The sequence below is a fragment of the Astatotilapia calliptera genome, chromosome 12, assembly GCF_900246225.1.
Source record: "Astatotilapia calliptera chromosome 12, fAstCal1.2, whole genome shotgun sequence".
Lineage (NCBI taxonomy): Eukaryota > Metazoa > Chordata > Actinopteri > Cichliformes > Cichlidae > Astatotilapia > Astatotilapia calliptera.
The window spans coordinates 12,997,350-13,011,935 of NC_039313.1; the positions used below are offsets into that span (position 1 = coordinate 12,997,350).

Sequence of the window (14,586 nt, forward strand, 5' to 3'; positions counted from 1 at the left end):
ACTGAAACCACCTTCCAACGAGGCAAAAATTGCGTCATCACGTAAAGGCGGAAATGAGTACGTGGTCTTCTTTGGTGTTTCTGGGAAATAGAGTTAGTTTTGTATCTCCGGTACGTGATAATTGCACTGCTTTCTTTAAGCTAATGTATGGATCATGTTATAAATAGACCAGGAATTATTATATAGAAAAATAAATAAATCTGGTAAATGTAAAATTCGGTGTTAAAAATAAATACAAATACATAACAAATAAATAACAATAAATAATAAATAGGTGTCAAAAGGTAAAAATATATAATTATAAATTGAAATTGATGCCTCTAAGGCTTTTGATCGAGTGAACCACAGAAAACTTTTTGATAAATTGAAGACACGGGGAGTTCCTCAATACATCGTGAGGATTCTCTCTTACTGGTACGCTCATCAGAACATGCAGGTTAAATGGGGAAGCAGTATTTCTGCCCCCTTTGGTGTCAGCAATGGTGTCAGACAGGGTGGGATTTTGTCTCCAATTTTATTTAATTTATATGTTGATGATTTGTCCATACAGCTGAGAGCCTGTAACACTGGGTGTATATTAGGTGAAGCACTGATAAATCATCTTATGTATGCAGATGACCTGGTTGTTTTTAGTCCAAGCAGTGCTGGGTTACAGGATCTTCTTAATGTCTGTACTGAATATGGTGTGCAATATGACATTGAGTACAATGCTGCTAAAAGTGCTGTTTTGATATGTAGAACCAAGCAGGATAAACAGCTAAATTTCCCTTTGTTTAAACTGGCACAAAAAACTCTTGAAGTTCATAAAAAGGTGAAATACCTCGGTCACTTTATTACTGAGCAAATGAATGATGATGATGACATATACAGATAGGGTTGCCAACTCCCTGAAAAATAAATAAGGGACACCTCGTGGCCAGGGCCGGGCAACCCAGTTGTCTTCACCCTTCCCAGTGTGGTAGCTCTTTTTTTGTGTGTGTGAAATTATTTTTTAACCATTTGACTTGAATTTGATTTAAGCAGATGCATATTCTTTGTGATATGACCATATGGGAAACAAATGATAATTTAGCCATTTATTTTTAGCTCAAAATGACAACATTAACACAGTAAAACAGGTCTCTTTCTTAAACAAAAGCCTGTCATGCTTAACTTTTGAGAATATAAGTAAATCTTTCTTTAAAAGAACTCTGTCCTGCTTAACTTAAAATTATATAAATTAATAGAAAGCAATAGAACGAAAAATATTCTTGTAACAGTGCACATATAGTGCATTTAGTACAGTTGGCTTCAGTTGAGGTATTATTTCAGCTTTTCTAATGCTAATCAGCTGCTCCTGTTTGTAAACCCGCTTGTTCCCATGATTACGCATCTTAACTCATCATCATTATTCATCTATGTATTACTTTTATGTATTATTCATCTATTTGTTGTAATCATCCATCCTTGCAGTTGTTTATTACACAAAATAAATGATATTATCACACTTCTGGCCACATAGCGCTGATATTCACCGCACATGCCCATATTAACCTTAACCAGAGGGTTTAAACAACAAACCAGTGTTTACATACCATATCTGCTTCTGCCGTGGCCTGGTGGACAAAAAATTGGTTAAGGGTTCCCCGAGCTTTCACGCCCCTCATGTTCTTCTTGTGCCCACCATGCCTATGGAAAAAGTGCGCCGGCACACAGTGCAGTGCGCTTTATAGGTGTTATCGTGCACTTTCCCAGCCAGGTGTTTTCCTTTTCCCAGTCCTCCCTGTACTTTTGCAGCCTTTTTTCTTTTCTTTCTCTGAGGGGAACAAACATTGCTGCTCTAACGCTGGGCTTACACTGTGCGATTTTTGGCCCATTTTGAGCCGATTTTTGAGTCGTGCGACCGATTTGGTGATCGGCCCGATTTTGGCCTTCATCGTGCATCGTGTAGTATACGTGGGGTAACGAGAAGCGATTAACACCTCACGACCAGCTCCCGATCATCAATCGCTCGTGAGGGTGTCACCACAGCCGCTCACACTGCTCATGCGCAAACACGTAAACATCGGTGAAAAAGACGGCGCAGCACGGCTGTGCAGCGTGTGATCTGGACACAAGTGATGGAGGCACTTGTAGAACTTTGGAAAGCTCATCCGAGCCTTTTCGATGTGGCATCACAAAATTATCACGACCACAACAACCGTGAAAATAGTTGGATTTACACTGCTGCTCAATCACAGCTGCCTGATCATGTTTTTCATTAGCAATTTAGCAAAGTTGATGGTGGTGTGTCTGTGTGAGTGAAAGACAGAGAGAGCGAGCGACAGATTTTCTGTTATAACCTTCATGTTATGTTGGCACAGTGTGAGCACTCAGGTCGCATCAGAGCATCGGGCCGTATAGTGTGAGACCCTGCATCGTGACCTGCAAACTTCTAATCCCTGCGAGTCAATCGTGCAGTTTGAGCAGGAGCTGAATAACGTGACTGAAAAAAATCGCAGTGTCTGCCCAGCTTTAGGTGTACTGTCGTCCGAGACGTGCACCGCAGTGTCGGCGTTTGTTTCCCTGTTGGCCATGCTTGTTGTTGTGGTCATCTGTTGTCTTCCGGTATTTTCTCCGCAAGCGACCTTTCCTCGACCAATGAGATAATCTGAATTGTCATACTCGAATTGTCATAAGTGTGCTGTCAGCTCATTGGTCACAAAGCAGGAGAGGGGCTGGGAATTATGTTTTCAAACAAAGTGTTAATTCCATTAACATTTATAGACTACTTTTGATTCTCACTGTATTACGGGACAAAGTGCGTCCCTTATTAGCTCAATACGGGACGTGTACTTTTGTTTCTAAATACGGGACGATTCCGTTTTTTAAGGGACGGTTGGCAACCCTATATACAGACAACGATGTAAGCTCTATGTGCAGGCAAATACTATTGCACGCAAATTCAGCTTTTGTTCACTTCCAGTTAAAGTGGCTTTGTTTAAAGCGTATTGCACACCGCTATATACTGCCCCCTTGTGGTCATCCTACAAACAATGTAGCATGCAGAAGCTGCATGTTGCATATAATGATGCGATGAGAATCCTTTGCAGGATACCTAGAAGTGGTAGTGCCAGCCAGATGTTTGTAGCTGTGGGTGTTTGGACTTTTAAAGCACTTTTAAGAAAGCTAATGTTCAACTTTAGAGAACGACTGGATGGTTCGAGTAACAGTATAATTTTAGCACTTACAGATCCGACAGTGAGTGGTTCCCGTTACTCATCCAGTCTCAGAAAGCACTGGTTAAAGTGTTTGTGTATTTATTGATTTATTTTAAGTAATTGTGTTTTATGTATATTATGGTTTTATATTTTTACAAATGCTTTATATACTTATTTATATACATATATATATTTAATGGTTTATACCTTGTGTTGTGTGTGTGTGTGTGTGTGGGGGGGGGGGGGGGGGGGGGAGTTGTGTGTGTGTGTTTCTTGTCTTGTTTTTATGGACATGTAGTCTGCCAATAAAGATTGAATTGAATTGAATTAAATAAAAATTAATTAGCCAACAATGCATGTTAGCAACTTATTTTATAATGATATGAATTCACTGCGTATAATGTCTGTTTGGATTTACAGCTATAAAACACACACACACACACACACACACACACACACACACACACACACACACACACACACACACACACTCTAAATAATTTTAACATCAAGAAGACGAAGCAGCATTTTTAGTTTTAAATTTATTTCATTCAGCACATTTGCATGGACACGGAATCATAAAAAGACAAATAGATTCAAACTCTTACCAGAATCGTTTCATTCAAAACTGAAATTTTATTTTGCCATGTGAACTACTAACTGTTAGTTGGTCTTCATAGCTTAATGTCATCTAGTGGATTTTTTCAGGCCACAGGGAAAATACCGAGGTCAGCCAGTCTAAGAACAGGGACATCTCATAGAGACGTATTATATAAGATGTAAAATCTCTACTTACTATCTCATCACAAGCATTAAGGAGTACAATGAAACCAGGCTGTCTGATTTCATAAACAGATGAAAAAAAAAACTAAGGCATCGAGGAGAAGTGCAATTAAACATTTAAGACATAAACACATTTTGTGTAGATACTGCATGTTTCGCCACTTTTTCAACAAAATATTGTGGATTTATGTCTCTTCATAAAAAATAAGCTACAGTGATTCTCATAGGGCTTGTTGTTACAACACAACTAAGCGTAGGCCAAGTGTGAATTAGAAATATATGGCCTGCATGACCCAAATAATAAGTTCTGCATGCCATCTAATCATTGCTATGCTGACTTGGATAAATGAGATTTCAGAACATTTCAAATTTCTTGAGATTTCCTGTCCCTGCAAGAAAAAAAAACAGACGAGGACAGCAGCAACATAGCTACAGAGACATAAGAAAAGACCAATTTTAGGACTTGAGTGGGGTTATATACCATAATTTCAATTTATACTACTGGACTGAAAATATTCTTGTTTTAATTTTTTATTTGTAATAAATCCATGCATCCAAGTCCATAACTTAATTAAATTTCCAGAGCAAAGAATTTTGTCACAGAATTGCACAGAGTTTAGATGTCTGCCGTAAACTGCGGTACACTTTTAGCCGTTCTTTTTTACTTGTTGCTGTGGGTCTGACTGCCTGTTTTACCACAGGAATGCTTTCGACAACCCGTCTCTTGTGAAAACGGTGTAGCAGAATCCGATAGACACCAGTGATGGAGCTCCTGCAGTCTTTGCCCTGGTTGTTCAGGATGTGCTCCGAGGTGATTCCCAGTGCCTCCAGCGAAGACTTTATCTCCATCTCTTCCTCAGTGAGATCTGATGGATCACTCTCTGCGAGGTAGGATGGATCCAGTTTAAAGGGTTCCATGGCGTGCGGGAGGTCCACGGGGAGCAACCACTCGCAGCCCATCATCTGCTCCACTGTACAGCGGTCAGTTGGTATGGGTTGGAGGAGTCCCCTGGTTAGCTTCTGGCATGCATCTGGCACCCAAGAGGGAATGATGTAGGCCCCATCCATGATGCATCGCTTTAGTTTGGCCACAGTGTCCGCCCTGAATGGCATTGTGCCTGTCACCATAAAAAACAACATCACCCCTAGGGCCCAGATGTCTACATAGATGCCAACATAATGCTCATCCCTAAAGAGTTCAGGTGCAGCGTATGGCGGAGAGCCACAGAATGTGTTGAGTGTCTCATCGCGGCGGCTCAGTGTGCTGAATCCGAAGTCCCCCACCTTCACGCAAGAGCCGTTGGTGTAGAAGACATTTTCTGCCTTCAGGTCACGGTGAATGATGTTATTTTCATGCTGTGGGAGAACAAAAAGAAGATCATATTATATGAAAATCGAAAATCTAACTATAGAGGAAGGACTGAGTGTTTGTCGTTATCTGTACTTCTACTTAAGTAAAGAAAGTCTGTACTTTTGCCACCTCTGTTCATGTAACCTGACACAGTGAAAACAGCAGCAGAAGCATCGCGTCTATCTCGAATTAAAAAAACATGTTTTGCTCCTTGTTACTTCTTGGATATTTCATCCTGATATCAAGAACAGATCTTTATTAATTATTTTGTCTAGTAGGAATTAGTTATGGCAGCTGCAACTATAGTTCCGTCGATCTGTGTCAGCATGTGAACTGCTCTTCCACATATTAAATATTCTAGTGAAATATTACAATGCAATATTTTTTTTTCATCTATTTTTATTCTTTGACAACCTGCAGATGGAGAGAGAATGAATGACTAAAATCTAAATGCGGTGCACATGAAAAGAGTGAAAGTGCTGGTTACAAGTAATGAATCATTACACAGCTATTGTGCAAACATTCAGCCCTGACAGAAATTGTCATATGAGATTTAATAGGTTAGAGGATTAGATGAACACACTGGCTTATTCAGGTCACCGTAGCAGCAGAGAACAGGCAGCACTATAGATGTCAAAGTTATACGACTGTCAAGATTTTATATTATCAGACAATTTTAATATAAACGTAAATTCACTGACCATGTGTTTAACAGCAGAAAGAATCTGAGCAAAGACAAACTTGCTGTCAGTGTCAGAAAGCTTTCCTTCTGTAGTAATCTTGGTGTAGAGCTCCCCTCCGCCTGCGTACTCCATCACTAGGTGCAAACGTGACAAAGTCTCCACCACCTAAACACATACAGTGCAACTACATATGTTAGAATACATAAGCAGAAAAGTACTTGATGTCGGATAGATTTAATGATCAAAAAAAGCACAATGGCATTAGAAAGACACTTGAAAGTCCAAAATACCTCATAGAGGCGTATGATGTTGGGATGGTGTAGTTTTTCCATGCTAGAGATCTCCCTGGACAGCAGCCGCTGGGTCTTCTGATCCATCTTGGTCTTATCTAAGATCTTTATGGCCACTTTGTCTAGTGATGCAAAAGGAGACATTTGGTCACTGATTGCTGTACACAAAATACATCTCGACACAGGGAAAAAAAAAAAAAAAAAGGTTGAGTTTTTAATCACTTTTCTAATAAATTTTAAATTAGTTGTTACATAAATCTTTTGTAGACTGATGATAGACACTGTAAGCCTGGTTCCACTTAGCAGTTCAAACAACACTCTGGTCTGGATAACTGAGATGAAAGTTTTGCTGATCCTGAACTAAATTTTCATGATTATATTCTTCCAGGGGGTCATATGATTTATTTTCTTAGACAGTCATAAATTACTCCAAGTCTCAGTAGATATGTAGGCTCACACCGAGGATGGCAAAGGGTTAAAAAAAAAAAAAAAAAAAAAAAAAAAAAAAAAGACTGGAATAGAGTGCTACATTAGCTGCGCTGTTAAAAATCAAAATTCAAATTTAAAAATGAATAAATAAATGCAGTTTTACAATGATCAAATGCACTCTGAATTTTGAAAAACTGATATCTTGGCTGTGTTCCGTTAAATGATTCATAGAGATGCATAAAGTAGACCTCAGGTAACTGAATACAGAAAAGTTCTTAAGTGGCAAAATGGTGTTGAGATATCTAATTGTTCTACAGTATGCATTATTAAGGCTGGCATTAGACTCTCTTTCAGCTGTGACATAGCTTTCAATAGGAGCATTTAAAATGCACTGCAGCTCATTTTGTGTTTTGACTAAATGACACCACTGACCTAAACATTGCGCACACACACACAGAACCAGAGCCAGCCACAGAGTAAAAACGCCTTAAAAACCTTAAATGGTTAAAAAAAAAAAAAAAAAAAAAAAAAAAAAATCCATGCATGAACACGCACACAAACACACACACGCAGACAGACAAACAAAGCTACACTAATTTTCCTCTGTCGTTGTAGCCTTTGATGAGGCATGCGGCAATTTTACCCGTCGCTAAGGAAACTGGAGATCTCTAATCAATCCATCTGTTCAAGGGCAGCAGACAGTCTGTCTCTTTGTGGCTGAATCAGCCCCCTGGCCAGGCACAAATCGCCATGTTAGTAAATTGCTATAAGCACACATTTGGTAGTGTTGCAGCCCATTAATAGAAACAGGTTATCACCCAACTTATTAAGTCTAATAAGAAGCCACCGTAATAAAAAGAAGCTTGTGCGTCGTGTTTTTTTTTTTTTTATTCCAATGTGTTTAGGCGATGTTTTTATGCGACGCTGTGCAAATGTCTGTAAATATTGCCATTCGTTTCACAGTGGGGTTTACCTTTGGTGAGAGCATGAATTCCCAGCTTAACATGGGAGAAATTTCCACACCCGAGCTCTCCATGAATTTTGTAGAAGCCGATTCTTCTGCCCACTGTTAGCTCACGGACCAACCTGCCAGCAGTTTAGATAATAAAGCATTTAACACCAATTTTCACAATTTGGCAAGTAAAAAAAAGAAAAAGAAAAAAAAACCCACAATGAAAAATATAACAAGTAACTTACAATCACCATACCTTTCATCCTGGCACATATCCAGGTTCAGCCTTTCCAGGGGAGTGAGGCGGCGGACGGTGGCTCCTTCATCATCTGTGTTTATGTCAGAGCTGTCCTGCCGGCTCCAGCGGGCGTTCCTTTGGCTGCTACTAGTAGAGGCCACCGTGCTTCCAATGGAACCTCGGATCGAGTCTCCATGAGAATCCGCGCTCTTGACCCCAGTTACTGAGCTGGTCCCAGTGGTTCCTCCTGCTCCTGACCCCTTAGAGCCTGCTGTCTGAGTCCCAGCTTCAGCTCCGTCCGGGCTACTCTCAGAGGGGTAGACTGCAGTCATCCTGCAGGTGACACACAAGGCGGTCTGGGCTTAGTTCATAGCAGGAATTGATACAAGACTGGATACAGAATATGAAAGAAAAAAAAAAGTCGTTTTTAAAAAATAAATTTTTCTCAATACATTTTGAATACCCCGTTTTTCTTAACAGAATCACCTTCAAAGTAATTTTTTAAATGCCGATTAAACTCTTATGATAACTATAATGTTTGTGTCTCCAGTCCTAAAACTGTAAAATACATGTAATATATCATAAATGTGATGCCCACTTCAATATGTGCTCTATTTTTATTAGCAGATTAACAATAAATTTTAACTTTGCTGTGAGACTGTTTTGTTCCACACTTTTACAATATGTTCACAACAGCAATAATATTATTGCAGACATAATCTGCGTGACGTGAAATGAGAACGCGAAACGTATGCACGATAGTATCAATTTTGAATTTATGCTTATAGCCTACTATCCTGGTTCTGCTGTACTATGATGGATTCGATATGAAAACCGATAAAGCAAATTTGCATGCGACAGAAGCCTTGACTTACCTTTGAATGTGTGATCCTTTTCCATTTAGAAAGTAAGTCCTTTAGTGTTCTTGTCGAAATCTACCAAAGTCACATAGACAAGTGAGCCAATAAGCATGGTTTAACTTGGAAGACTGCTTTTCTACTAAATGAGTAAAAAAATCAGTGGGTCCAAGGCTCATGCTTCATCCAGAATTTCCAAAAATCTGCTGTAGCTTAAACTGTCCTTGCAGCTTGTAATCTGAAGGCTAAAGCACTTGTTGATATTTTAGTTTTCCTCACTTACGGATGTTCAGGAAAAGGTGACGAGCACGGAGATAAGATAAACGGGGAATTTAGGCTTACTGGAGTCTTTTTCTGAACAGGTCCGTGGGCTTTAATAGACTGCTTCGAGTCTCCAGGGTATAAATAGGCCACGGGGTGAGGAGGAGGGGAGAGGAGCTGGATAAGAGGGGGCAGGCTGGGGCAGAGGGGATGAACAGATGATAGTGTCAGGGTGCAGCCATGGAGTGGTTACCTGTAATGAAGGAAAAGACAGACATAAAAGTAAGCGTCTTCTATGTTATGTTTTCTGTCTATATCAAAGCTCATGACAGCCTCTTTTACTTTGGTGCCTTTTTTTGCTTAATGTTGGTTTACCTACCTAAGAACATGCATGCAGTATTCTACTCTCTATATGGATCAAGCGTCTCCAGAAAAAACACATTTGTTCTAGATTCCATCTTAAGTTTGTTTTTAAAAGGATAACACAAATGTACCTGTGCAGTATCTTCTTGAGAGCTTGTTAATGTGCGCAGAAGCTCCTACTTCGTCTGCTGTTTGACTCATGCTCCAAATGTGCTGCAGGCTGGGGTTGCTAGGAGAGCCAGAATAAACAAATCTGAGATACTCATTACTCTCTGCGATGAAGAAGACACTCACAACCTGAAATACCTGCATGACTAACCTTGATCATTTCATTGCAGTATGTCACACCTCCTGCTGTTTGTGTTTGATGTGGGGTGTGGGAGTGCAAAAGAGTGTAATTAGGTGATAACTGTGTACTGCTCTGGGAACACACGTCTAACAATGTCCCGTGAGATGGAAAAGAAAAGGCGAATCCGATTGGCAAGGCGCAAGTTAAATAAAATGTCTGTTTTACAGTGATTAATCTGGCAGATAAAATAACTTAATGACAGAATTTGGTGAATAGTAATTGGAGTAAATCTGGAGTTGTTTCAGAACTGCGCTATAAATAAACCTTGATTTCACCAAACTGAGTCCAAAAAATGGTTTTGTCTTAGATACTATATGTTATATCTAACCATGTATTATTTCAAAGCAAACTCAGGTGCATAATTTAGCAGCCCATCCATCCATACATACATACATAGAGTGCAGAATTATTAGGCAAATGAGTATTTTGTCCACATCATCCTCTTCATGCATGTTGTCTTACTCCAAGCTGTATAGGCTCGAAAGCCTACTACCAATTAAGCATATTAGGTGATGTGCATCCCTGTAATGAGAAGGGGTGTGGTCTAATGACATCAACACCCTATATCAGGTGTGCATAATTATTAGGCAACGTCCTTTCCTTTGGCAAAATGGGTCAAAAGAAGGACTTGACAGGCTCAGAAAAGTCAAAAATAGTGAGATATCTTGCAGAGGGATGCAGCAGTCTCAAAATTGCAAAGCTTCTGAAGCGTGATCATCGAACAATCAAGCGTTTCATTCAAAATAGTCAACAGGGTCGCAAGAAGCGTGTGGAAAAACCAAGGCGCAAAATAACTGCCCATGAACTGAGAAAAGTCAAGCGTGCAGCTGCCAAGATGCCACTTGCCACCAGTTTGGCCATATTTCAGAGCTGCAACATCACTGGAGTGCCCAAAAGCACAAGGTGTGCAATACTCAGAGACATGGCCAAGGTAAGAAAGGCTGAAAGACGACCACCACTGAACAAGACACACAAGCTGAAACGTCAAGACTGGGCCAAGAAATATCTCAAGACTGGTTTTTCTAAGGTTTTATGGACTGATGAAATGAGAGTGAGTCTTGATGGGCCAGATGGATGGGCCCGTGGCTGGATTGGTAAAGGGCAGAGAGCTCCAGTCTGACTCAGACGCCAGCAAGGTGGAGGTGGAGTACTGGTTTGGGCTGGTATCATCAAAGATGAGCTTGTGGGGCCTTTTCGGGTTGAGGATGGAGTCAAGCTCAACTCCCAGTCCTACTGCCAGTTTCTGGAAGACACCTTCTTCAAGCAGTGGTACAGGAAGAAGTCTGCATCCTTCAAGAAAAACATGATTTTCATGCAGGACAATGCTCCATCACACGCGTCCAAGTACTCCACAGCGTGGCTGGCAAGAAAGGGTATAAAAGAAGAAAAACTAATGACATGGCCTCCTTGTTCACCTGATCTGAACCCCATTGAGAACCTGTGGTCCATCATCAAATGTGAGATTTACAAGGAGGGAAAACAGTACACCTCTCTGAACAGTGTCTGGGAGGCTGTGGTTGCTGCTGCACGCAATGTTGATGGTGAACAGATCAAAACACTGACAGAGTCCATGGATGGCAGGCTTTTGAGTGTCCTTGCAAAGAAAGGTGGCTATATTGGTCGCTGATTTGTTTTTGTTTTGTTTTTGAATGTCAGAAATGTATATTTGTGAATGTGGAGATGTTATATTGGTTTCACTGGTAAAAATAAATAATTGAAATGGGTATATATTTGTTTTTTGTTAAGTTGCCTAATAATTATGCACAGTAATAGTCACCTGCACACACAGATATCCCCCTAAAATAGCTAAAACTAAAAACAAACTAAAAACTACTTCCAAAAACATTCAGCTTTGATATTAATGAGTTTTTTGGGTTCATTGAGAACATGGTTGTTGTTCAGTAATAAAATTATTCCTCAAAAATACAACTTACCTAATAATTCTGCACTCCCTGTATATATCTGAGAGAGACTCCAAACAATCAATTAACCAACAATAATTGATGAGGTTTCTTCCACTGTTAGCCAAAACAATAAAAAAATATATATATATGAATGAGCCACAAATTCAAATTGGGTGTTAAATTTCTTTTGTTACAGCAACCATGGGCATAATACTTAGATTCAGTCTCACACACACCGGACTGGTCTCATACACTCACCAAGACTCCAATTATCCAGGTAAATCCACAATTTACACCTGTTTGACTGCTTTGTTTTGTTTTTAACAAAATCCCTGTATATCAACACTACGGCCCGATGGGCTTGGTGCATCTGAACAAACTAATAAACAATAAACTAATTAAACTGTGCCCAAAGAAAACATTTGTGCTGGCATAACAAATAGTAATAAGTCGTACGTAAAGGAAAGAACAGAAACGGTTAGTGTATCATGGAGCTTTCAAAGGCTCTCCATCAACTGTCCATATATTAAAATGAATGAATCTGTGTTGAAGGCTCGCCAGAGAATCAAAGCGGTTCTCTTTTGTGAGGCCTAGAGTCTTCCAGCTTTCAAACACCTTCCTGCCATGGAACCATGAATATCTGCGTATTGATCTAGGGCAGCCTAAAAGGACTTGCTAAGGGAGGAGAGACGCGCTTTATAGCACAAAGCAACATGTGCCGAATACATGCCTTTTATGTGAGTAAATAAAAACACTAAAGGACAGCCATGCATGAGATAAACTGGTTAACAATGAAGGAGAGCATGGAAAGTTTTGGTACCCCAATCACCATTATTACCAGTTTTTTGTCCAGACATTTTCTTTAAGGATATTCCTGAATGAACAGGATTGATTAATATATCTGAATATATGCAAATACAGACACGTTTCCATTTCTTAACATTACAAACACTATAATAGTCTCAAACGTGATGTAATAATCAGGGAAACATTTGCCATATTGAGTAAAACAACTGGTAAACTACACTGGCTCTACTGATAGCAACTGAGTTTAGAGTATCTTCAGAAAAGGTCCATAAATGGGTATTTACTGAGAATGCTTTGTCCTCGGCTTCCACTGTATAACACATCTAGCAGGTTGCTTAGTGATGAACACTGACCAAACGTGTTTGTGTAGGGTTGAGGATTAGGCATTAACTGGATCTCCTCAAGGAAGAGAGTACACAGTGTCATATTTACAGTTGCACTGAGCCTGCGAGTACCCGTGCTAATCGTGTATATGAGCAGACTGAAAGACATAAACACACCAACACGTGCACAACAGCGGATTCATGAACCGTTCACGGTGGTGAATGCACTGGGATTCCACTCAGATTGCACTGAGGTACTGTTGCTGCAAAAAGTTGTTGAAAAATGAAATATTGCAATAAAAAAAATTATATTTTTGTCCATGTAACAAAGAAAGTTACTGATAATGAGAAAAACTAACAGACCTAAGGTGTTATGAGTTATTTTCATGTTATTTTCCTCATTGAGTTATTTGAGGAAGTAATGCTAAATATTTTAAATTCTAAATTAGTTGCATTCCCCATACAGTTAATGCTATGACTTAATATTGAATGCAATCTTCACTTGTTTGAAGCACCAAATGTAAAAAACAAATAATAGAAATGTATGAAAGTGTATAAGACTGCAAACAGCTGGGCGTTCATAAGCAAACACAATCAGCTCTGCCAAGTGTGAGTCCTTCTTTACTCACCAGACAGCCAGTCACTTGTCTCAAGATCTCTAAAGGGAAGAAGTAGGGTCTGCCGGCTGCTGATCACTCTGCTAGCATCAGCAGCCTCTTCAGACGCTCCAACAACAGAAAACACAAGAGCCCATCCACAGCAGCTGTGGATCAAGATTTACTTGCTCTTTCCATCTGTTATGGTTCCTATTGCAAAAATGCCTGTTTGTGTCTTTACTTAAGAAGGGTACAAAGCTGCTGTATGAAAAAGAGTTCCTCCTCTCTGAAAAACCCCTCACTTTACTTTCCATTCATTCAGTTCACCCGCGCTTGTATCTCATTTTCTCTCATTGAGTGCACATGCACATTAACAGACTCTTTCCTCGGACAGGCACATGCACGTGAAAGCATACACATGTGCAGACAGCGAGCTCACCCCACACAAAGCTCCCCAGTGTGTTAACAGAGGCGCACAGCTGACAAGAGTGAAAAGCTCAACAGTGAAAGAGTTTCAACAATGGGGACCATGGGCCCTAGGAACAGAGAAGCAGGCCTCTCTGGAATCTATGGGGCAAATATTTCACAATTCAAAAAAAAAAAAAAAAAAAGAAAGAAAGGAAAAGAAAACCAGAGTGACCTCTAAATCCCTTTCCTCTGACGCACATTTACACACACAGTCCAAAGCACAGTGGCAGAGGCTTCAAAGGATACACAGCAACTTATTACAAGGAAATAACTTTGACAAAGTTGCTTTGCAAAGACGCTGCTTAATTGGTTTCCGCATATACTTTTCTGCTCCTGTGATTAAATGCTAAAAATGTTTTTCTTTTTTCTTGTTATGCAGCATGACTCACCTGAGCTACTATTCCCTAAGCCTGGCAATACACAGCACTGTGCAGATTCAAGTACATCTTGGTGAGCAACAGAGCCTTAACCAAAGTCAACATGACATCATTAGAGGGGAACACAATAACAGGACAATGCTGCGGACAACATATCCTGCATCTGGTGCTTCAAATCTAAATTCTATTCGGTCGTTAATGTTTCTGGCTTTAAAGAGCCGTCTGAGTTTGCATGTTATTCACTGTCAGCACATCAAAGAGGCGTGCATCAAAGAAAGACACATGAAGCACAATGTTTCATGTTCACTGACTGAATGATCATGAAAAGAAATATAATTTTAGAACTTTTTTTGCTTCAAGTGGAGATAAAATTAAC

General features: G+C 39.8%; 1 protein-coding gene across 8 annotated transcripts in view; it reads right to left on the reverse strand.

Annotated features, from left to right (window-relative positions):
* Positions 1–3,795: 3,795 nt before the first annotated feature.
* The window catches only part of nim1ka (NIM1 serine/threonine protein kinase a), a 12,184-nt gene continuing 1,393 nt past the window's right edge, over positions 3,796–14,586 (reverse strand). For 2 of the 8 annotated variants that reach the window (XM_026188268.1, XM_026188265.1), the window contains exons 2-9: positions 9,518–9,615; positions 9,105–9,276; positions 8,781–8,840; positions 7,924–8,238; positions 7,689–7,801; positions 6,287–6,408; positions 6,015–6,161; positions 3,796–5,318 (exon numbers count right to left, since the gene is read on the reverse strand). In XM_026188268.1, the coding sequence (XP_026044053.1) occupies positions 4,560–5,318; positions 6,015–6,161; positions 6,287–6,408; positions 7,689–7,801; positions 7,924–8,237 (1,455 nt within the window). In that variant the 5' untranslated portion in view covers position 8,238; positions 8,781–8,840; positions 9,105–9,276; positions 9,518–9,615 and the 3' untranslated portion in view covers positions 3,796–4,559. Of the gene's footprint in view, positions 5,319–6,014; positions 6,162–6,286; positions 6,409–7,688; positions 7,802–7,923; positions 8,239–8,780; positions 8,841–9,104; positions 9,277–9,517; positions 10,156–13,398; positions 13,962–14,586 lie in introns of those variants that run through there. The other 6 variants (XM_026188266.1, XM_026188267.1, XM_026188269.1 and 3 more) reach the window with 6 other exon arrangements.